Consider the following 23,801-nt stretch of genomic DNA (forward strand, 5'->3'; position numbering starts at 1 on the left):
TATAATCATCATAAATAGGAGGCAAAGTATCATCAAAGTAAATTTTCTCCTCAATGCTTGGGGGACTAAAAAGATCATGCTCATCAAAACCAGCTTCCCCAAGCTTAGAATTTTCCATATCATTAGCAACAATGGTGTTCAAAGTATTCATACTAATATGTTCCATGGGTTTTTTAATTTTCGCATCAAACCATCCATGTCTTAACTCAGGAAATAGTTTTAAAAGTTCACTGTTGCTTTCCATTATGCCAAACTAGTGTAAAACAAGAAACAAAAAGATGCAATTGCAGGATCTAAAGGAAATAGCTTCGAGTACTTACAATGGCGCCGGAAAATAGCTTAGTAGCCGAGATCCGGAGTGTGAGTACCTTTTATCTTTCATTCCCGGCAACGGCGCCAGAAAATAGCTTGATGTCTACGCACACTCCTTTTCCTGTAGACAGTGTTGGGCCTCCAAGAGCAGAGGTTTGTAGAACAGCAGCAAGTTTTCCCTTAAGTGGATCACCCAAGGTTTATCGAACTCAGGGAGGAAGAGGTCAAAGATATCCCTCTCATGCAACCCTGCAACCACAAAGCAAGAAGTCTCTTGTGTCCCCAACACACCTAATACACTTGTCAGATGTATAGGTGCACTAGTTCGGCGAAGAGATAGTGAAATACAGGTGGTATGACTATATCAGCAGCAGTAACGGTGCCAGAAAATACTTGATGCTACAACTGGCGTGTGGTTGATGGTGGTAATATTGCAGGCAGTACAGATGCAGTAAAACAGTAAACAAGCGATGATTGCAGTATTTAGGAACAAGGTCTAGGGATTATACTTTCACTAGTGGACACTCTCAACATTGATCACATAACAGAATAAATAGATATATGCTATACTCTACACTCTCTTGTTGGATGATGAACACCACTAATTGTGTAGGGCTACAAGAACCCTCAATGCCGGAGTTAACAAGCTCCACAATATTCGATATTCATATTTAAATAACCTTAGAGTGCATGATAGATCAACACAACTATACCAAGTACTAATCATAGCATGCACACTGTCACCTTCATACTATGAAAGGAGGAATAGATCACATTAATACCATCATAGTAATAGTTAACTTCATAATCTACAAGAGATCATAATCATAAACTACGCCAAGTACTACATGATGCACACACTGTCACCATTACATCATGGAGGAGGAATAGAGTACTTTAATAACATCACTAGAGTAGCACATAGATGAATAGTGATACAAAACTCATATGAATCTCAATCATGTAAGGCAGCTCATGAGATCATTGTATTGAAGTACATAGGAGAGAGATTAACCACATAGCTACCGGTACAGCCCTTAGCCTCGATGGAGAACTACTCCCTCCTCATGGGAGACAGCAGCGGTGATGAAGACGGCGGTGGTGTCAATGGAGATGCCTTCCGGGGGCACTTCCCCGTCCCGGCGGTGTGCCGGAACAGAGAGTCCTGTCCCCCAGATCTTGGCTTCACGATGGCGGCGGCTCTGGAATGTTTCTCGTACCGTGGCTTTTCCGTATCGAAGATTTAGGTCAGGGACCTTTAAATAGGCGAAGAGGCGGAGTCGGAGGGCTGACGAGGCGGTGACACCATAGGGGGGCGGCCCCCCCTCTGGCCGCGCCAGGCTGGTGTGTGGGGCCCCCAGGGCTCCCCTCTGGTGGCTCTCGGGTGTTCTGGAAGCTTCGTGGGATTTTAAGATCTTGGGCGTTGATTTCGTCCAATTCCGAGAATATTTCCTTACTAGGATTTCTGAAACCAAAAACAGCAGAAAACAGGAACTGGCACTTCGGCATCTCGTCAATAGGTTAGTTCCGGAAAACGCATAAAATCATCATAAAGTGTGAACAAAACATGTAGGTATTGTCATAAAACAAGCATGGAACATAAGAAATTATCGATACGTTGGAGACGTATCAGCGCCCTCACCATAGGGCAGCGCGGCCAGCAAGGGGCCCGCGCCGGCCTTTGGGGTGGGGCCTCGTGCCTCCCCCGACTCTGCCCTTCCGCCTACTTAAACACTCCGTCGCGAAAACCCTATCATAGAGAGCCACGATACGGAAAAAGTTCCAGAGACGCCGCCGCCGCCAATCCCATCTCGGGGGATTCAGGAGATCGCCTTGTGGAGCTCTTTCCGTGTGGAGCTCTTTCCGTGTGCCATTCGGAGTAGTTGGTCATCATATCATCAAGAAGCTTTGTTGCAGCGCCTAAGGTGATGGACATAAAAGTACCTCCAGCAGCTGAATCCAATAGGTTCCGCGAAGAAAAATTCAATCCTGCATAAAAGGTTTGGATGATCATCCAAGTAGTTAGTCCATGGGTAGGGCAATTCTTGACCAAAGATTTCATTCTTTCCCATGCTTGGGCAACATGCTCATTATCCAATTGCTTAAAATTCATTATGCTACTTCTCAAAGATATAATTTTAGCAGGAGGATAATATCTACCAATGAAAGCATCCTTACATTTAGTCCATGAATCAATACTATTTTTAGGCAAAGATAGCAACCAATCTCTAGCTCTTCCTCTTAATGAGAAAGGAAACAATTTTAATTTTTATAATGTCACCATCTACATCCTTATACTTTTGCATTTCACATAGTTCAACAAAATTATTAAGATGGGCAGCAGCATCATCAGAACTAACACCAGAAAATTGCTCTCTCATAACAAGATTTAGTAAAGCAGGTTTAATTTCAAAAAATTCTGCTGTAGTAGCAGGTGGAGCAATAGGTGTGCATAGGAAATCATTATTATTTGTGCTAGTGAAGTCACACAACTTAGTATTCTCAGGGGTACCCATTTTAGCAGTAGTAAATAAAGCAAACTAAATAAAATAAATGCAAGTAACTATTTTTTTTTGTTTTTAATATGGAGAACGCAAACAAGATAGTAAATAAAGTAAAAACAAGTAACTAATTTTTCTGTATTTTTGATATAATGAACAAACAAAGCAGTAAATAAAATAAAGTAAAGCAAGACAAAAACAAAGTAAAGAGATTGGAAGTGGAAGACTCCCCTTGCAGCGTGTCTTGATCTCCCCGGCAACGGCGCCAGAAATTTAGCTTGATGACGCGTAGAGCACACGCCCGTTGGGAACCCCAAGTGGAAGGTGTGATGCGTACAGCAGCAAGTTTCCCTCAGTAAGAAACCAAGGTTTATCGAACCAGTAGGAGTCAAGGAGCACGTGAAGGTTGTTGGTGGCGGAGTGTAGTGCGGCGCAACACCAAGGATTCCGGCGCCAACGTGGAACCTGCACAACACAATCGAAGTACTTTGCCCCAACGTAACAGTGAGGTTGTCAATCTCACCGGCTTGCTGTAAACAAAGGATTAAATGTATAGTGTGGAAGATGATGTTTGCGAAGAACAGTAAAGAACAAGAATTGCAGTAGATTGTATTCAGATATAAAGAATGGACCGGGGTCCACAGTTCACTAGTGGTGTCTCTCCAATAAGAAATAGCATGTTGGGTGAACAAATTACAGTTGGGCAATTGACAAATAGAGAGGGCATAACAATGCACATACATATCACGATGACTACTATGAGATTTAATCAGGGCATTACGACAAAGTACATAGACCGCTATCCAGCATGCATCTATGCCTAAAAAGTCCACCTTCGGGTTAGCATCCGCACCCCTTCCAGTATTAAGTTGCAAACAACAGACAATTGCATTAAGTATGGTGCGTAATGTAATCAACACAAATATCCTTAGACAAAGCATTGATGTTTTATCCCTAGTGGCAACAGCACATCCACAACCTTAGAACTTTCTCACATCGTCCTGCATTCAATGGAGGCATGAACCCACTATCGAGCATAAATACTCCCTCTTGGAGTTACAAGTATCAACTTGGCCAGAGCCTCTACTAGCAACGGAGAGCATGCAAGAACATAAACAACACATATATGATAGATTGATAATCAACTTGACATAGTATTCCATATTCATCGGATCCCAACAAACACAACATGTAGCATTACAAATAGATTATCTTGATCATGATAGGCAGTTCACAAGATCTAACATGATAGCACAATGAGGAGAAGACAACCATCTAGCTACTGCTATGGACCCATAGTCCAAGGATGAACTACTCACACATCAATCCGGAGGCGATCATGGTGATGAAGAGTCCTCCGGGAGATGATTCCCCTCTCCGGCAGGGTGACGGAGGCGATCTCCTGAATCCCCCGAGATGGGATTGGCGGCGCGGCGTCTCTGGAAGGTTTTCCGTATCGTGGCTCTCGGTACAGGTGTTTTCGCGATGAAGGCTTTAAGTAGGCGGAAGGGTAGGGTTGGAGGCGTCACGAGGGGCCCACACAGTAGGGCGGCGCGGGCCCCTCCTTGGCCGCAACGCCTTAGTGTGTTGCCACCTCGTGGCCCCACTTCGTATCTCCTTCGGTCTTCTGGAAGCTCCGTGGAAAAATAAGACCCTGGGCGTTGATTTCGTCCAATTCCGAGAATATTTCCTTTGTAGGATTTCTGAAACCAAAAACAGCAGAAAACAGCAACTGGCTCTTCGGCATCTTGTCAATAGGTTAGTGCCGGAAAATGCATATAAATGACATAAAGTGTGTATAAAACATGTGAGTATCATCATAAAAGTAGCATGGAACATAAGAAATTATAGATACATTTGAGACGTATCAGGCAGCTCACAAGATCTAAACATGATAGCATAATAGGAGAAGACAACCATCTAGCTACTGCTATGGACCCATAGTCCAAGGATGAACTACTCACGCATCAGTCCGGAGGCGGGCATGGTGATGTAGAGCCCTCCGGTGATGATTCCCCTCTCCGGCAGGGTGCCGGAGGAGACCTTCAGAATCCCCCGAGATGGGATTGACGGCGACGGCGTCTCAGTAACTTTTCTCGTATCGTGGCTCTTGGTACTAGGGTTTTCGAGACGGAGGGATTATATAGGCGAAGGGGAAGAGTTGGGGGACGCTCGAGGGGCCCACCCCATATGGCGGCGCGGCCAGGGGTGGGGCCGCATCCCCCCTATGGTGTGGCCGCCTCGTGGCCCTCTTCGTCTCCTCTTCGGTGTTCTGGAAGACTCTGTGGAAAATAAGACGGAGGCAATGCACAGTACCGAAGAGGCTAGCAAATTTGGATGGTGGAAGTGCCAAAAACCATAGCTTAATATTAGTCAAAAAGAACTCACAAGCTTATTGCAAACAACTAGCAGGTTCATCATTAAGAGCATGATTAAAATTTACTCCAAGGAGGGCCGTTCACGGTGGCACAAGTACCCCGCTAGCTCCCTCGACCTTCAGCACAACTTAGTTATTACGATGAACTCTCAGACATGGAAAGCTATCAAGTCCAACTACGCCTTCAATTATTTAAATAGAGTTTGTAGTACGGCACAAGCTTAAAGACAACAATCCACTACTAATTTTAACTTATTTATCCAGCAAGCCTTACCATCTAAATACCTCAAAACATTTGCAAAGAATCAAGTTATCAAAGCTCAATGTTCTACAAGTATTTTATTATACACTACCACATGCAACATTTCTCGTTTCCAACCATACAACAATTTAACGAAGAAGAAACTTCGCCATGAATATTATGAGTAAAGCCTAAGGACATACTTGTCCATATGCAACATCGGAGCGTGTCTCTCTCCCACACAAAGAATGCTAGGATCCATTTTATTCAAACAAAACAAAAACAAAACAAACAGACGCTCCAAGCAAAGTACATAAGATGTGATGGAATAAAAATATAGTTTCAGGGGAGGAACCTGATAATGTTGTCGATGAAGAAGGGGATGCCTTGGGCATCCCCAAGCTTAGACGCTTGAGTATTCTTGATATATGCAGGGGTGAACCATCGGGGCATCCCCAAGCTTAGAGCTTTCACTATCCTTGATCATGTTGTATCATCTCCCTCTCTTGATCCTTGAAAACTTCCTCCACACCAAACTCAAAACAACTAATTAGAGAGTTAGTGCACAATCAAAATATACATGTTCAGAGGTGACATAATCATTCTTAACACTTCTGGACATTGCACAAAGCTACTGAAAGTCAATGGAATCGAAATATCCATCGAGCATAGCAAAACCGGCAATGCGAAATAAAAGGCAGAATCTGTCAAAACAGAACAGTTCGTAATGACGAATTTTATTGAGGCACCAGACTTGCTCAAATTGAATGAAAGTTGCGTACATATCTGTGGATCACTCACGTAAATTGGCATAATTTTCTGAGTTACCTACAGAGAATTTTGCCCAGATTCGTGACAGCAAAGAAATCTGTTTCTGCGCAGTAATCCAAATCTAGTATGAACCTTACTGTCAACGACTTTACTTGGCACAACAAAGCACAAAACTAAGATAAGGAGAGGTTTCTACAGTAGTAAACAACTTCCAAGACTCAAATATAAAATAAAGTTGCTGTAGTAAAATAAACACATGGGTTATCTCCCAAGAAGTTCTTTCTTTATAGCCATTAAGATGGGCTCAGCAATTTTAATGATGCACTCGCAAGAAATAATATTTGAAGCAAAAGAGAGCATCAAGAAGCAAATTCAAAACACATTTAAGTCTAACATGCTTCCTATGCATAGGAATCTTGTAAATAAACAAGTTCATGAAGAGCAAAGTGACAAGCATAGGAAGATAAAACAAGTGTAGCTTCAAAAATTTCAGCATATAGAGAGGCATTTTAGTAACATGAAAATTTCTACAACCATATTTTCCTCTCTCATAATAACTTTCAGTAGTTTCATGAGCAAACTCAACAATATAACTATCACATAAAGCATTCTTATCATGAGTATCATGCATAAAATTATTACTCTCCACATAAGCATAATCAATTTTATTAGTTGTAGTGGGAGCAAATTCAACAAAGTGGCTATCATCAAATATAGGAGGCATATTGTAATCATAAAAGAAAATTTTCTCCTCAATGCTTGGGGGACTAAAAAGATCATGCTCATCAAAGCCAGCTTCCCCAAGCTTAGAATTTTCCATAGCATTAGCAACAATGGTGTTCAAAGCATTCATAGTAATAACATTCCCATCAGCATGCATATAAAGTTCCATGGGTTTTTTAATTTTCTCTTCAAAGACATCATGTCCTAATTCAAGATAAAGTTCATAAAGATCTCTTATATTTTTGTTGTTTTCCATTATGCTTAACTAGTGAAATAAAAACATGCATGATATTAAGTAAAGTAAAACAAGTAACTAATTTTTTTGTATTTTGATTTAGTGCAGCAAACAAAGTAGTAAATAAAGTAAAGCAAGACAAAAACAAAGTAAAAAGATTGCGATGTGGAGACTTCCCTTGCAGCGTGTCTTGATCTCCCCGGCAACGGCGCCAGAAAAAGAGCTTGATACGCGTACATCACGCGTCCGTTGGGAACCCCAAGAGGAAGGTGTGATGCGTACAGCGGCAAGTTTTCCCTCAGTATGAAACCAAGGTTTAATCGAACCAGTAGGAGTCAAGAAGCACGTTGAAGGTTGATGGCGGCGAGATGTAGTGCGGCGCAACACCAGGGATTCCAGCGCCAACGTGGAACCTGCACAACACAAACCAAGTACTTTGCCCCAACGAAACAGTGAGGTTGTCAATCTCACTGGCTTGCTGTAACAAAGGATTAGATGTATAGTGTGGATGATGATTGTTTGCAGAGAACAGTAGAACAATTGCAGTAGATTGTATTTCAGATGTAAAGAATTGGACCGGGGTCCACAGTTCACTAGTGGTGTCTCTCCCATAAGATAAATAGCATGTTGGGTGAACAAATTACAGTTGGGCAATTGACAAATAAAGAGGGCATGACCATGCACATACATATTATGATTAGTATAGTGAGATTTAATTGGGCATTACGACAAAGTACATAGACCTCTATCCAGCATGCATCTATGCCTAAAAAGTCCACCTTCAGGTTATCATCCGAACCCCCTCCAGTATTAAATTGCTAACAATAGACAATTGCATTAAGTATTGCGCGTAATGTAATCAATAACTACATCCTCGGACATAGCATCAATGTTTTATCCCTAGTGGCAACAGCACATCCATAACCTTAGAGGTTTCTGTCACTCCCCCAGATTCACGGAGACATGAACCCACTATCGAGCATAAATACTCCCTCTTGGAGTTACTAGCATCAACTTGGCCAGAGCCTCTACTAATAACGGAGAGCATGCAAGATCATAAACAACACATAGATATAAATTGATAATCAACATAACATGGTATTCTCTATTCATCGGATCCCAACAAACACAACATATAGCATTACAGATAGATGATCTTGATCATGTTCGGCAGCTCACAAGATCCAACAATGAAGCACATAAGGAGAAGACAACCATCTAGCTACTGCTATGGACCCATAGTCCAGGGGTAGACTACTCACTCATCACTCCGGAGGCGACCATGGCGGTGTAGAGTCCTCCGGGAGATGATTCCCCTCTCCGGCAGGGTGCCGGAGGCGATCTCCTGAATCCCCCGAGATGGGATTGGCGGCGGCGGCGTCTCTGGAAGGTTTTCCGTATCGTGGCTCTCGGTACTGGGGGTTTCGCGACGAAGGCTATTTGTAGGCGAAAGGGCAGGTCAAGGGGCGTCGCGAGGGGCCCAGGAGACAGGCCGGCGTGGCCAGGGCTTGGGCCGCGCCGCCCTACCTCCTGGCCACCTCGTGGCCCCACTTCATTGACTCTTCGGTCTTCTGGAAGCTTCGTGTGAAAATAGGCCCCTGGGCGTTGATTTCGTCCAATTCCGAGAATATTTCCTTACTAGGATTTCTGAAACCAAAAACAGCAGAAAACAAAGAATCGGCTCTTCGGCATCTTGTTAATAGGTTAGTTCCAGAAAATGCATAAATATGACATAAAGTATGCATAAAACATGTAGATATCATCAATAATGTGGCATGGAACATAAGAAATTATCGATACGTCGGAGACGTATCAGGGGGACATAAGTCTCTGTTCCGGCACCCTGCCGGGACGGGGAATTGCACCCGGAAGCCGTCTCCACCGCCATCTTCACCGCCATCGCTGCTCCCATGATGAGGAGGGAGTAATTCACCCCCGGGGCTGAGGGCTCTGCTGTAGCTATGTGGTTCATCTCTCTCTCTTTGTGATCTAGTTGAATATCATCTATGTGCTACTCTAGTGATGTTATTAAAGTAGTCTATTCCTCCTCCATGATGTAATGTTGAAAGTGTGTGCATCATGTAGTACTTGGTATATGCTATGATCGTGATCTCTTGTAGATTATGAAGTTAACTATTACTATGATGATATTGATGCAATCTATTCCCTCTTTCATAGTCTGTCGGTGACGGTGTGCATGCTATGTTAGTACTCGGTATAATTGCGTTGGTCTATCATGCACTCTAAGGTTATTTAAATACGAACATCGAATGTTGTGGAGCTTGTTAACTCCGGCATTGAGGTGCTCTTGTAGCCCTACACAATTAATGGTGTTTGTCATCCAACAAGAGAGTGTAGAGTGGTTTTATTATGTGATCATTGTTGAGAGTGTCCACTAGTGAAAGTAGGATCCCTAGGCCTTGTTTCCAAGCATCGAATCTCCGTTTGTTTACTTTTCCATTGCATGTTTACTCGCTGTCATATTTTATTCAGATTGCTATTGCCACTCATATACATTCATACCACTTGCATTTTACTATCTCTTCGCCGAACTAGTGCACCTATACATCTGACAAGTGTATTAGGTGTGTTGGGGACACAAGAGACTTCTTGTATTGTGATCGTAGGGTTGCTTGAGAGGGATATCTTTGACCTCTTACTCCCTGAGTTCGATAAACCTTGGGTGATCCACTTAAGGGAAAACTTGCTGCTGTTCTACAAACCTCTGCTCTTGGAGGCCCAACACTGTCTACAGGAAAAGAAGCGTGAGTAGACATCAAGCTATTTTCTGGCGCCGTTGCTGGGGAGGAAAGGTAAAAGGCACTCACACTCCGGTCGTAGGCAACTAAGCTATTTTCTGGCGCCGTTGTAAGTGCTCGAAGCTATTTCCTTTAGATCCTGCAATTGCATCTTTTTGTTTCTTGTTTTTATTTCACTAGTTAGGCATAATGGAAAGCAACTATGAGCTTTTTAATCTATTTCCTGAGTTAAGACATGGATTGTTTGATGCGAAAATTAAAAAACCTATTTTGCATGCTAGTAGCAATGATATTAGTATGAACGCTTTGAACACCATTGTTGCCAATACTATGGAAAATTCTAAGCTTGGGGAAGCTGGTTTTGATGAGCCTGATATTTTTAGTCCCCCAAGCATTGAGGAGAAAATTTTCTTTGATGATACTTTGCCTCCTATTTATGATGATTATAATGATAGTGGTCTTTTTGTGCCGCCTACTATGGAGGATAAATTTTATTATGATTATACTATGCCTCCTACACTTGATGAGAATAATAATGATAGCTACTTTGTTGAATTTCCTCCCACTGCAATTAATAAGAATGACTATGCTTATGTTGGGAGTAGTAATTATTTTATGCATGTAGCTCATGATAAGAATATTTCATGTGATAGTTATATTGTTGAGTTTGTTCATGATGCTATTGAAAATCTTTATGAGAGAGGACAATATGGTTGTAGAAGTTTTCATGTTGCTAAAACACTTCTCTATATGCTGAAAATCTTGAAGTTGCGCTTGTCTAGTCTTTCTATGCTTGTCACTTTGTTCTTCATTGACTTGTTTATTTACAAGATTCCTTTTCATAGAAAGTGGGTTAGGCTTAAATTTGTTTTGAATTTGCTTTTTGATGCTCCCTTTTGCTTCAACTCTTATTTCTTGGGAGTGCATCATTAAAATTACTGAGCCCATCTTAATGGCTATAAAGAAAGCACTTCTTGGGAGATAACCCATGTTTTTATTTTACTACAGTAATTTTGTTTTATATTTGAGTCTTGGAAGTTGTTACTACTGTAGCAACCTCTCCTTATCTTACTTTATTGCATTGTTGTGCCAAGTAAAGTCTTTGATAGTAAAGATGATACTAGATTTGGATTACTGCGCAGAAACAGATTTCTGTCTGTCACGAATTTAGGCAGGGTTCTCTGTAGGTAACTCAGAAAAATCTGCCAATTTACGTGCGTGATCCTCAGATATGTACGCAACTTTCATTCAATTTGAGAATTTTCATCTGAGCAAGTCCAGTGCCTCTAAAAAATTCGTCTTTACGGACTGTTCTGTTTTGACAGATTCTGCCTTTTATTTCGCATTGCCTCTTTTGCTATGTTGAATGGATTTCTTTGTTCCATTAACTTTCAGAAGCTTTGAGAAATGTCCAGAAGTATTAAGAATGATTGTGTCACCTCTGAACATGTGAATTTTTGATTATGCACTAACCCTCTAATGAGTTTGCTTTGAGTTTGGTGTGGAGGAAGTTTTCAAGGGTCAAGAGAGGAGGATGATATATGATCAAGAAGAGTGAAAAGTCTAAGCTTGGGGATGCCCCCGTGGTTCATCCCTGCATATTTCAAGAAAACTCAAGTATCTAAGCTTGGGGATGCCCAAGGCATCCCCTTCTTCATCAACAATTTATCAGATTTCTTCTCTTGAAACTATATTTTTATTCGGTCACATCTTATGTACTTTACTTGGAGCGTCTGTTTGTTTTTATTTTTGTTTTGTTTGAATAAATTCATGCGTGTGTGGGAGAGAGACACGCTCCGCTGGTTCATATGAACACATGTGTTCGTAGCTTTTAATGTTCATGGCGAAGGTTGAAACTGCTTCGTTAATTGTTATATGGTTGGAAACGGGAAATGCTACATGTGGTAATTGGTATGATGTCTTGAATAATTTGATACTTGGCAATTGTTGTGCTCATAAGGATCATGTTTAAGCTCTTGCATCATATACTTTGCACCTATTAGTGAAGAAATACTGTAGAGCTTGTTGAAATTTGGTTTGCATGATTGGTCTCTCTAAGGTCTAGACATTTTCTGGTAAAGGTGTTTGAACAACAAGGAAGACAATGTAGAGTCTTATAATGCTTGCAGTATGTTCTTATGTAAGTTTTGTTGTCCGGTTCATACTTGTGTTTGCTTCAAACAACCTTGCTAGCCTAAGCCTTGTATTGAGAGGGATTACTTCTCATGCATCCAAAATCCTTGAGCCAAAAACTATGCCACTTGTATCCACCATACCTACCTACTACATGGTATTTCTCCGCCATTCCAAAGTAAATTGCTTGAGTGCTACCTTTAAAATTCCATTCTTTGTCTTTGCAATATATAGCTCATGGGACAAATAGCTTAAAAACTATTGTGGTATTGAATATGTACTTATGTATCTTATTTCTTATAAGTTGCTTGTTGAGCGATAACCATGTTCCTGGGGACGCCATCAACTATCCTTTGTTGAATATCACGTGAGTTGCTATGCATGTCCGTCTTGTCTGAAGTAAGGGTGATTTATCATGAGTTGAATGGTTTGAGTATGCATATTGTTAGAGAAGAACATTGGGCCGCTAACTAAAGCCATGATCCATGGTGGAAGTTTCAGTTTTGGACAACAATCCTCAATCTCTTATGAGAATATTATTTGTTGTTGAATGCTTATGCATTAAAGAGGAGTCCATTATTTGTTGTCTATGTTGTCCCGGTATGGATGTCTAAGTTGAGAATAATCAAAAGCGAGAAATCCAATGCGAGCTTTCTCCTTAGACCTTTGTACAGGCGGCATAGAGGTACCCCTTTGTGATACTTGGTTAAAACATATGTATTGCGATGATAATCCATGAAAATCCGAGCTAATTAGGACAAGGTGCGGGCACTATTGGTAATCTATGCATGAGGCTTGCAACTTGTAGGATATAATTTACATAATGCATATGTTTTATTACTACCGTTGACAAAATTGTTTCTTGTTTTCAAAATAAAAGCTCTAGTACAAATATAGCAATCAATGCTTCCCTCTGCGAAGGGCCATTCTTCTACTTTTATGTTGAGTCAGTTTACCTATTTCCTTCTATCCTAGAAGCAAACACTTGTGTTAACTGTGCATTGATTCTTACATGCTTGTATATTGCACTTATTATATTACTTTGCATTGACAACTATCCATGAGATATGCATATTGAAAGTTGAAAGCAACCGCTGAAACTTAATCTTCCTTTGTGTTGCTCCAATGCCTTTACTATGAATCTATTGCTTCATGAGTTAACTCTTATGCAAGACTTATTGATGCTTGTCTTGAAAGTACTATTCATGAAAAGTCTTTGCTATATGATTCAGTTGTTTAATCATTGTCTTTATGATTGCTTTGAATCACTTCATTCATCTCATATGCTTTACAATAGTATGATCAAGATTATGTTGGTAGCATGTCACTTCAGAAATTATCTTTTATCGTTTACCTACTCGAGGACGAGTAAGAACTAAGCTTGGGGATGCTGATACGTCTCCAACGTATCTATAATTTCTGATGTTCCATGCTTGTTTTATGACAATACCTACATGTTTTGTTCACACTTTATGATGATTTTATGCGTTTTCCGGAACTAACCTATTGACGAGATGCCGAAGTGTCAGTTGCTGTTTTCTGCTGTTTTTGGTTTCAGAAATCCTACAAAGGAAATATTCTCGGAATCGGACGAAATCAATGCCCAACATCTTATTTTTCCCGGAACCTTCCAGAAAGTCAAAGGGGGACCAGAGGGGAGCCCTGGGGGCCCCACACGTGTGGGTGGCGCGGCCCAGGGGGGCGCGCCCCCCTAGTGTGTGGTGGCCCCGTCAGCCCTCCGACTCCGCCTCTTCGCCTATAAGTTGCCTCCTGACCTAAATCTTTGACACCGATTGACGAAACCCGAGAAAACCTTTCAGAGCTGCCGCCATCGCGAAACTCCAATTCGGGGGACAGAAGTCTCTGTTCCGGCACCCTGCCGGGACAGGGAATTGCCCCCGGAAGACGTCTCCACCGCCATCTTCACCGCCATCGCTGCTCCCATGATGAGGAGGGAGTAATTCACCCCCGGGGCTGAGGGCTCTGCTGTAGCTATGTGGTTCATCTCTCTCTTTGTGATCTAGTTGAATATCATCTATGTGCTACTCTAGTGATGTTATTAAAGTAGTCTATTCCTCCTCCATGATGTAATGTTGACAGTGTGTGCATCATGTAGTACTTGGTATATGCTATGATCGTGATCTCTTGTAGATTATGAAGTTAACTATTACTATGATGGTATTGATGCAATCTATTCCCACTTTCATAGTCTGTCGGTGACGGTGTGCATGCTATGTTAGTACTCGGTATAATTACGTTGGTCTATCATGCACTCTAAGGTTATTTAAATACGAACATCGAATGTTGTGGAGCTTGTTAACTCCGGCATTGAGGTGCTCTTGTAGCCCTACACAATTAATGGTGTTTGTCATCCAACAAGAGAGTGTAGAGTGGTTTTATTATGTGATCATTGTTGAGAGTGTCCACTAATGAAAGTAGGATCCCTAGGCCTTGTTTCCAAGCATCGAATCTCCGTTTGTTTACTATTCCATTGCATGGTTACTCGCTGCCATATTTTATTCAGATTGCTATTGCCACTCATATACATTCATACCACTTGCATTTTACTATCTCTTCGCCGAACTAGTGCACCTATACATCTGACAAGTGTATTTGGTGTGTTGGGGACACAAGAGACTTCTTGTATTGTGATCGCAGGGTTGCTTGAGAGGGATATCTTTGACCTCTTCCTCCTTGAGTTCGATAAACCTTGGGTGATCCACTTAAGGAAAAACTTGCTGCTGTTCTACAAACCTCTGCTCTTGGAGGCCCAACACTGTCTACAGGAAAAGAAGCGTGAGTAGACATCATACACTCTCAGCACTTCATTATCCTTTGGAGCCTTATCATCATGTATCTTCAGTGCTGGTTTCTTCCTCCCTATCCCCGCAGTGAAAGTTGATGCCATGAATTTCTACTCTGATGCTATAGCGCTCGCAACAGCTAGCTGATGAGCTCCAGTGCGAGCCGCAGTAGTTCTCGCCAGTGCACCACGTGCAATGGGAGTAATTATCCCCCTTCACTGCTCAGGTCTCCCTCACCCTTCTTCTTTTTCCCAGCCGCAACCTCCATCCTCTTGTCCATCAGGTCGCCAAGCAAAGTGTGTGTGAGATTCCGGTTTTGGTTATGATGCAGTCTTCTTCGACCTCTATCATATATAAGCTGCAGCGCTTTCTTTATTTTTTGGCACATTATCAGAGCGTATTTGTGTGTCTCGTTTGTCTGCCATTGTGATTCCATTAAAGATTGTCCACTGATTATTTGCTCTAATTCTTTCTTTTTTGTAGCAGATCTTCCATTGGCACATTTATACCTTGATTTGTTTTGATGATTTCTTCCAAGACTTTCCTCCCTGTTATCATTGTTGTGTCGTTGAAAGTATCAGGTCTGAGACCTCCTTCCCATACTAATTCCAGTTGAATATTTCCTCCCCTTCATCCATTATGTAATTTAGAATCTGATCACCATCCAGTCCATCCTGCATACTGCATAGAGATGTCCTAGGATAATTTCGACCCTTCAGATATGTGGTATGACCATGATTTCTTCCCAGTTTGTTATACAGTTGATTCACGGATTTGTTTTCCTCTATCAACGACCTGATTTCATTCCTAATACAATAGGGGTTCTTCACAGGCATAGCATTTTTTATGATATGATCTGATTCGGTACCTCCACGATACGCTTGAGATAGCCCGATTTTGTTAGTTTCCTCCATAATCGGTTTATTGAGATTATGGTTCCATCTCCCCCGTCTGCTCTAATTCAAAACTTTCAAAACTATGCACCAGATCTCAATTAATTAAAATTGCATTTGTTGGGTGGGGGGGGGGGGGGGTCGAGAGTTACCTTGTTTGCACTGACAGTCTTCTTCCATTCCTCGCTCAAGATATCCATTGCTTTTTGCCTGATGTCAGCAATTTCTAGGCAGAAACGCGTAGCGTACTCTCCTTTATCCGCCAATATCACCAAGGTTTTGGCTGAGCCGCCGTCTTCCTTGCCAGCGCCCGCAGGCGATGCCGGAAATTAAATCCTTCAAAGAGTCCTAGTATTCGTCTTCCAACCTATTGAGATGCGCCCAGGGAGCCGGTCATCAGTTGCCATAGCGGCAGTGGTGGGTGGGTTGGCCGTCGCCAGCGTCGGCGCCATTTTAGGAGTCTATGCTGAAGCGGTATTTTGGTTGATAAACCTTTGCCCATGTGACTGGTGCTTCTTGTGTTACCGATACCACTTTTGCTCAGCCGCGTCTTGTGTCAGACTATAGAAATCGATTTCCTACTATGTATTGAACCGGGTTCAAGAGAAGGTTAGGAACCGTTTTTTCACGCATAGTGGCTGGTCTTAGCTGCAATGACTCGCCGCGATCGTCATAAACACATTTTTTGCCAGCGGCGTAAGTGGGTGCGTGCCGCATCGTTGTGGCCCGTTGCCACCATCACGTTCTAAGCTCTAAGTTGATCTGTTGGCATTTGTGTCTTTTATGTATTGTGCACGGCGCAAATTGTGTCTGTAGTGGCTGAAGACTACAAACACCTTTGGTTTTCACCTTTTCTAATTTTCAGCTAGATGAAAACTCAATTCGCTTCAAGTCAGATCTTTGTCCGCTCATTTCTATATGCGTCACGAATCTTGGCGTACATTTTTCCCGTCTGAGAGTTGTATGGTTTTTATTCACGTTTTCTATTTGTTGGTTCTCTATTGTTGTGTGGATTTTTAGTTCCCGGTCCGTGTTTTGAGTTTAGGGTCGATGTTGCTTTGTCGTCAGGTCGGATGAGGGATGTGTGTGTGCGGGGGGGGGGGGGGGGGGGGCAGGGGGCTCTTCTACGGCGGGAGGGTAGGGATTTTCCACGGAGTAGGTGATTTTGGGAAGGACATGAGATCAAGTAGGCGGGACGAGTCCGATTGAGGACAATCTGTTACAACGAGCGACCAATGTTTCGAGGAGGACGCATGAGGTTCCATCGCCGGCTGCACGGGTAAGTTTTGTTTTTGTTAGGTCGTCGAGTCGCTCTATGTGCGCCTCTCGCATTGTATACTTGTAGGAGTGTGCGCGGATTTGGGTGTATATGGTGCTTGTTCTTAGATGAGGAGGGAACATGAATTCTAGATTGGGGATATTTTTCGTGTGGTCATCCTCGTCTATTATCTAGTTCCCCCAACTTTATCTAGTGTTTTTAGCCATCCCTTGATTCAAACCTGACTTCATTAACTTGGCATCCAGTAAGGTCATGGGGTTTTTGTTGCTGCTATTAGTTTGCTTGTTTGATGGTCTGGACATAAGGGAGAACAGTTTTAGTTCGAGAGGTGGCTTCTGAATTTGTACTTTGATTGCTAGTTTCAGGACAAGATAGAAGGAAGAGTAGTTTTAATCTAGCTACAGATGTGGCTTCTGAATTTCTGATGTTGTGTATCAAAGTGCTTAGTACCCCTTTGTTTGGGCTTAAATTCTTGATTCTTGGATTCTAGCTACTGTGAAATTAGAATCTGAACCAAACAGCCCTCCATAATATCAAAATTGTCCATGCATTCCATGCAGAACTATGTGCGGCTGTGCAAGCACTTCGGCTGGTTGAACATTTGGGCGATATTCGCATCATTCTGGAATCAGACTCGCAGTTGCTTATAAATGCCTTGAATAGTCGACAAGCTAATTCTTCATCGCTTGGAGTAATCATTGATGAACTAAGGTTCGAAATTAGCACCATGTTTTCGTCTTGTAATATTATTTGGTGTAAGCGTGAGTTGAATATGGCTGCCCATGAACTTGCGAGAATTGGGAGGTCGTGTGATATTAACAGAGCTTTGCTCTGGGAGTATGAGGTACCAGCAGCTATTGCTGGTATTGTGTCGGGCGAGATGCCCTAATAAAGTTTAATCTTTCAAAAAAAAAAAATTCTAGAATTGATTTAAAAAATACACAGAGAGTACCACAATCTGAGAATTGAGGAAATAGGTGATTTCCAAGCTTTTTTTTTTAGGGACGAAACGTTTTCTTCGCGTCCGCGCCTCGCTCGACCCGTGACCCTCACGATTTCCCCGTCCCCGCTCGAGAGGGCGCCGCCGCTGGCTCGCACCCGCACGAAGCCCTGCTCGGCCGGCCGCCGCCTCGAGCCCGGCCGCCGCTGCTCCTTCCGGCCGCTGACCCGCGCGTCCCGGCCGCCGACCTGCGCCCGCTCGCCGCCCGCTGCTCCCGGCCGCCGACCCACTCCTCCCGGCCGACGACCCGCGCGGCCGCGCCTCCCACCTGCTCCTCCAAGCCCCGCTCGAGCAGGCCCCTCCATCCGGCCACGCCCAGCAAGACTCGCTCCACCACGCCCAGCTCCATCCGGCGCGTCCTGTGAAGGTACGTACATGTACTGTTGTTTCTTTATTTTTGAAACCATGTACTCTTGTTTGTTTATTTGCTGTTAGATATGAAGTGCTGTTAGAATAGTATACTGCAATGTTTGTTTAGAAAGTAATATGAGCGCTGTTAGAAACTTTGAATACTAGTTCTATATTGTTCACTGCTAGTTCTCGTTTGTGTATATTTAATTTAATCGTATGCACATTTAGATGGCAAAAGAGAAAGCGATATGGGATGCGGAAGCTACTGCAATATTTTGCAAACTTTGTGTGATTGAGAAAGAAAAGGGGAATAGGCCTCTCAAGTTTCTGAGTCCCGTTGGTTACAAAAACCTTGCTGAGGGTTTTCTTAGAGAAACAAAGAGAGATTATAACAAACAACAATTCAAAAATAAATGGGATAGTATGAAGATGGAGTACACCAATTGGATGACCTTCAAGAACAAGACAACAGGTTTAGGTTGGAATGATGAAGCAAACACTGTGGTAGCTGATGATGATTGGTGGAAGATAGTGAACCATGTTGGTTACAAATAATTCAATCAAAGCCTAATAAATCAAAATAAATTAGAACTACCCAATTCAATCAAAGCCTAATAATAAAGCAATTAAATGATTACAAATCTGCTTTTCATATTTTGGAAGAAATACTTGGAGTTGGAGTAAACTTTTTTTAAGGCAAAAGGGAAAAGGGAAACACTTCGAGTGATAATGTGTACATGGGCCGAGCGCCCGAGCCATATCTGTAGCTCGGTGGTCTCCGGCCCAGCAACGCCACCGACTGGCCAACGACTTCGCCCAGTCGACTCTTCGGACGTTCCGCAGCGCCTCCGGCAGTCCGGCCACTCCCAAATCCAGTCCGTCTCCGCCCGCAGCGGCAAGGCTGCAGCGCCTGCGCCCCCGGACCGGGCTTCCTCTACGGCGCCTCCCCTCCCCTCCGGGTCTCCATCTGCCGCTGCCTCCATTCCCAGTCCCTGTGCCTGCGCTCCTACAAAATCATCTCCGAGGTAAGTAGATCATGGGCTCTGCTGCCGCTGTTGTCGCAGGAATTTGTGTGTATATGAACTCATTAACTTGGTGCTGGCTGAAGAACTGTACTGTTCTTCAGTTCTTGGATTGGCCTCCTGTAGCTTCCGTGCTTTCTGAAGATCTGTTGTGTAATCAGCAGCGTGTCTATGGTGTACCAGTATCCCCTACTTGAGAAACATACAGATACCGTGTAGTAGTTTAAAAGACTAGAGCCTTTCCCTGATGCGATTTTCGCACAAAACGTAGGATCATGCTTCGAGCGATGGCTGCCAGCTAGCTGTCAAAATGTTAGTTGCATTCTAGAGCAGCAGTTCTGTGGGTGAATTGATACTTAAGGCACCAATTGTTGTTGATCTGAAACTGAAATGGGTCGATTACACACGAGGCAAGGTTCCCCGGATCAGGGAGGAACAAATTTTGGTTATCCAATAACCCTAATTCTACCCTTTGGCAGATTAGGTTCGTTTTCTGCTCTAGCATAACTGTTCCCAACGTATGTATTTTCGATATGGCGTAGGACTATATTTTATTTGCAATGTAGTGAGACTTCTAATATGTACTAAGTTAGCACCATAGAAAAAGGTGCCAGATTATTAGTTCGGCTAACTCATCTTGGATTGCCGTTTGAGTGTGTGCTTCTCTCAAAATTGTACATTTTACCCAGGAATGTTAATTATAAGTTGGAACTGCTAATTATGGTTTTTACGTTGTCAATGTGTTAACTCGTGTAGTTCAACCAAATTGCACCTTAATCCAAGTAACAACACTTGATTTTTGTGTTGATGATAGCAGAGTTCTGAATGCAAAGCATATCATATTCAGGGTATTAGAGCATCCCCACTCGCCTCCCCGACGAGGCCCCCGATCGACGTTTTTTCCATCCGGACGGCGTAATTCGGCCGAGTCGCGCCCCGGTTCCTCGTTTTCGTCCGGATTTGGCCCTAAATCCATCCGGAGAGCCCACGCCAACCCCGGTCCCCCGAGGCGCGCTCGGGGACTCCGGACGAGTGAAAAGCGGGGAAGGGCCCGCTCTGTCGACGACTGGACACACGAACCCCACTCAAAATCTCTCCCACCCCTCGTATCTCTGTCGCCGCCGTCACCACCCCGCCGGCTTGTTGCCTAGATTCCGCCGCCCCTCCTCCCCCACCTACCTATATTCCGCCGTCGAAAAACGACGGCCTATCTGGTTGCTCCTCCGCCGGCCTGTTTTCCGACGACGGCCTACTCCTCGTCGTTTGCGGCTCGGGTTCCCTCGACCACACCTGTTAGGTGTTCGTCCATTTTCCTCGCCGGCCATGGACTCGGACGAAGAGGAGGAGCAGATGTTCGTCGACGCCAACTAGTCTGTCATAATTTGTTTCAAAAATAGTGAAATTGTGTGCTTCATTTGTTTCAGCACTTGTTAAACATTGTACTGATTATCGCCGAATTTGTTTCAGCAATTTTCGGACTCTTGCTCGCCGAACTTGTTAAATTTTATGTCGAATTAGTTTGAAATATGTCAAATGGTCGAGGTTGGGGGTTTCCTGCCTGGGGGATGGCTGGAACTTCGGCGCTCCCCAGGCCAAATTTTCGTCCAATCCGGACGAAAATTCCGCCGGATTTGGGCGTGGGGAGCGCCAACGAGTGGGGATGCTCTTACAAGATAAAGCTCATGGTTCCTTGAGCAATAAAATATCTCTTGTGCTTCTTTCAAATGAATTTCCCCTGTTTCTCTTTAATTTCATTCCAGATTGTGCACTGTTGATCATGTTTTCTTATGCCAGTTGCCAGCATAGCATAAATCCTCTCAAGTCTTATAATTCTGTTGCAGTTGAGCAGTCCAAGCAAATCAGATGGCTACACCAGGACCAGTACAGGAAAACCTGATGCTGGAGCCCAATAAGCCACGGGTCCTCCTTGCTGCTTCAGGAAGTGTAGCTGCTATAAAATTTGAGAGCCTCTGTCGTATCTTCTCTGAGTGGGCGGAAGTCCGAGCTGTGGCAACCAAGTCAGCATTGCACTTTGTTGATAGATCATCTCTGCCCAGTGACGTCATTCTTTACACTGATGATGATGAATGGTCTAGCTGGAAGAAGATAGGGGACGAGGTTCTACACATAGAACTGAGGAAGTGGGCAGATATCATGGTGATTGCTCCATTATCAGCAAATACGCTGGGCAAGGTTTGTTTTCTCTTCTGTACGAACCATGCTCTGAATCAGTTAACAGAAGTCGCTTTCAGTGCTGCCTAAACTGATGTTATGCTAGTTTCTCAGATTGCTGGTGGGTTATGTGACAACCTCTTGACATGCATAGTGCGAGCGTGGGACTACAAGAAACCACTCTTTGTCGCACCAGCCATGAACACCTTCATGTGGAGCAACCCGTTCACAGGGCGCCATATCGAGATAATCAACCAACTCGGCATATCTTTGGTCCCACCCATCACGAAAAGGCTGGCCTGTGGGGACTACGGGAACGGCGCAATGGCTGAGCCTTCGCAGATCCATACGACCGTGAGGCTCGCATGCAAGGCACAAACATTTGGTACAGGCAGTCCATGTGTGATGCCTTCCAGCAGCAACCCTGTCTAGCTGATGCGATGATAGATATGTTCCAAGTGTTGAGCTTGGTACACCCCCCATCTGGGTGTAAGAAGTGAAGAGTTATCAGATTTTTACTAGTGGTGTCTGTATCAGTGAACATGCAGTACCTATGGATCTGCATATTTATTTGTGAGATGTTAGGTCATAGAGATTGGGGAAATGTTGTTGTTGTTCCAGCATAAATGTTCCGTGTTGTTAGTACTGATGAATCTACTTCCATTATATCAGTAGTTCTAAATTTCACTACAGTGATTTGCAAATAACTTTAAATTGAGATCACAAGCAGCAAAGTTCTCATTCTCCATCTTGTGGTAGACGCTTGCAAATTTGTACTTTCAGGGACAAGGCGAGAATGACGCGTGCAAGAAAGGGTCCTGGCGATCCACAACTTGTGGCTAAGCAACAAGATAAAATGATGCCAAGTCCAGATAAGCATTTGGGTAGAGGAGGCCAACTCTGTCCAGTCATCGTCTCGGCCTTACTACCAGCAGTAAACATGAACACTTCGGTCCTGTGCCCCACAAGGTTGTGGTGTGAGATGAATGGCTGGTGAGTGCTGTGTTGACTCGTCTGGATAAATGGATAATCGTGCCAACGTCAGAAGTTCATATGGTACCAGCAAGAAGACTGAAAGAGAGCAGCAAAAGGAAGTGGCAACCATATATATAGGAGAAATACTTCAACCAAAATTCAGAGTTATGATAATCCGAAACAGAAAGACTTAACTGATAACAAGATCTACATACAAGATAATCATCACCTTTTCGTCTTTACACGGCAAAAGCCCGTTACGTGGGCATTTTCATTGCCTCAGACTGACTAAGCTGCCAGGTTGGTACAAACAACTCTTGCTGAAAACGTGTACGCAGGTCTCTTTTTTTATATATAGAAGGGGTCATGTCACCATTTCACTCTTTTCTTTGTGAAAGATGTCACCATTTCTCTGTCTCACGGTTAATTCAAAAACATGTCGCCATTTCTCTGTCACGTGCAGATAAAGTGATGTGATTTATTGCGCTATACATGTGACATGTCTGAATACTACATCCAGGATAGTATATTTCGCGTCGCCTAACCTAGGCGACTCGGGGGCGATCCCGGCCGCCTGCCACTTCTATCCTCGCCCCCTTCTCCTCGCCGCCGCCGGAAGACCCGCAGGGCAAAGCCCTGGCGGCGACGGCGGCGGCGGGGACTTCGTCCCTCGCGCGGTGGCGGTTTCTCTGGCGGCGGCGGCATGCGTCTCCGGCGGCTCTGGCATCGAGCTGCCGCGGGTGTGCGGCGGCGTGAACGTCTCCACGGTGGTGGATCGGCTTCCTGCGCGATTGGATTGCCCTACTGGCGGCGGATCTTCGGATCGCCGGTGGTGAGGGCCCCTAGGGTCTCGGGAGGCGCTGCCGAGATGGTGGAGGCGACGTCGAGTCAGAATAAAGGTGCTGGAGCTCGGTCCCCATCTCGGCAAGGCCACGTGTGGCGGCGCCGGCGCCGGCGAGCTGCTGGCCTGGTTTCCTCTCAGATCGGTGGATCTGTGGAGGGTGGTCTCTCCGGGCGCGGTCGTCTATCGACTCTACCGTGGAGCTTTGGGAGTCGAAGGGCGGTTGTTACTGCTGTCTTCCCCTCGGTCGGCCATGGTGGCGAGGGAGTGGAAGGGGACGGTACAATCGCCTTCCTCGTTAGGGTTTTTAGGGTCTTTTTTTTTAGATGCGACTGTCGCGTCATGAAGCTTCCTCCGGCCGGCCATGGTGGCGAGGGGAGGAGGTGGCTTGATGTGGCGTCGATGGTTGGGA

At 44.0% G+C, this 23,801-nt stretch overlaps 1 protein-coding gene across 2 annotated transcripts; it reads left to right on the forward strand.

The window, feature by feature from the left end:
* Positions 1-18,074: 18,074 nt before the first annotated feature.
* LOC127295368 (phosphopantothenoylcysteine decarboxylase) lies at positions 18,075-22,265 on the forward strand. 2 transcript variants are annotated; one of them, XM_051325311.2, is made up of 3 exons: positions 18,075-18,395; positions 21,243-21,594; positions 21,688-22,265. In XM_051325311.2, the coding sequence occupies exons 2-3, from the start codon at positions 21,265-21,267 to the stop codon at positions 22,003-22,005; spliced, it is 648 nt and encodes a 215-aa protein (XP_051181271.1). In that variant the 5' UTR covers positions 18,075-18,395; positions 21,243-21,264; the 3' UTR covers positions 22,006-22,265. The 2 variants fall into 2 exon arrangements, with proteins under 2 accessions (XP_051181271.1, XP_051181270.1); XM_051325310.2 differs by lacking the exon at positions 18,075-18,395 and adding an exon at positions 19,184-19,404.
* The last annotated feature ends 1,536 nt before the right edge of the window (positions 22,266-23,801 follow it).

This window comes from Lolium perenne, chromosome 4 (assembly GCF_019359855.2).
Source record: "Lolium perenne isolate Kyuss_39 chromosome 4, Kyuss_2.0, whole genome shotgun sequence".
In the NCBI taxonomy this organism is placed as follows: Eukaryota; Viridiplantae; Streptophyta; class Magnoliopsida; order Poales; family Poaceae; genus Lolium; species Lolium perenne.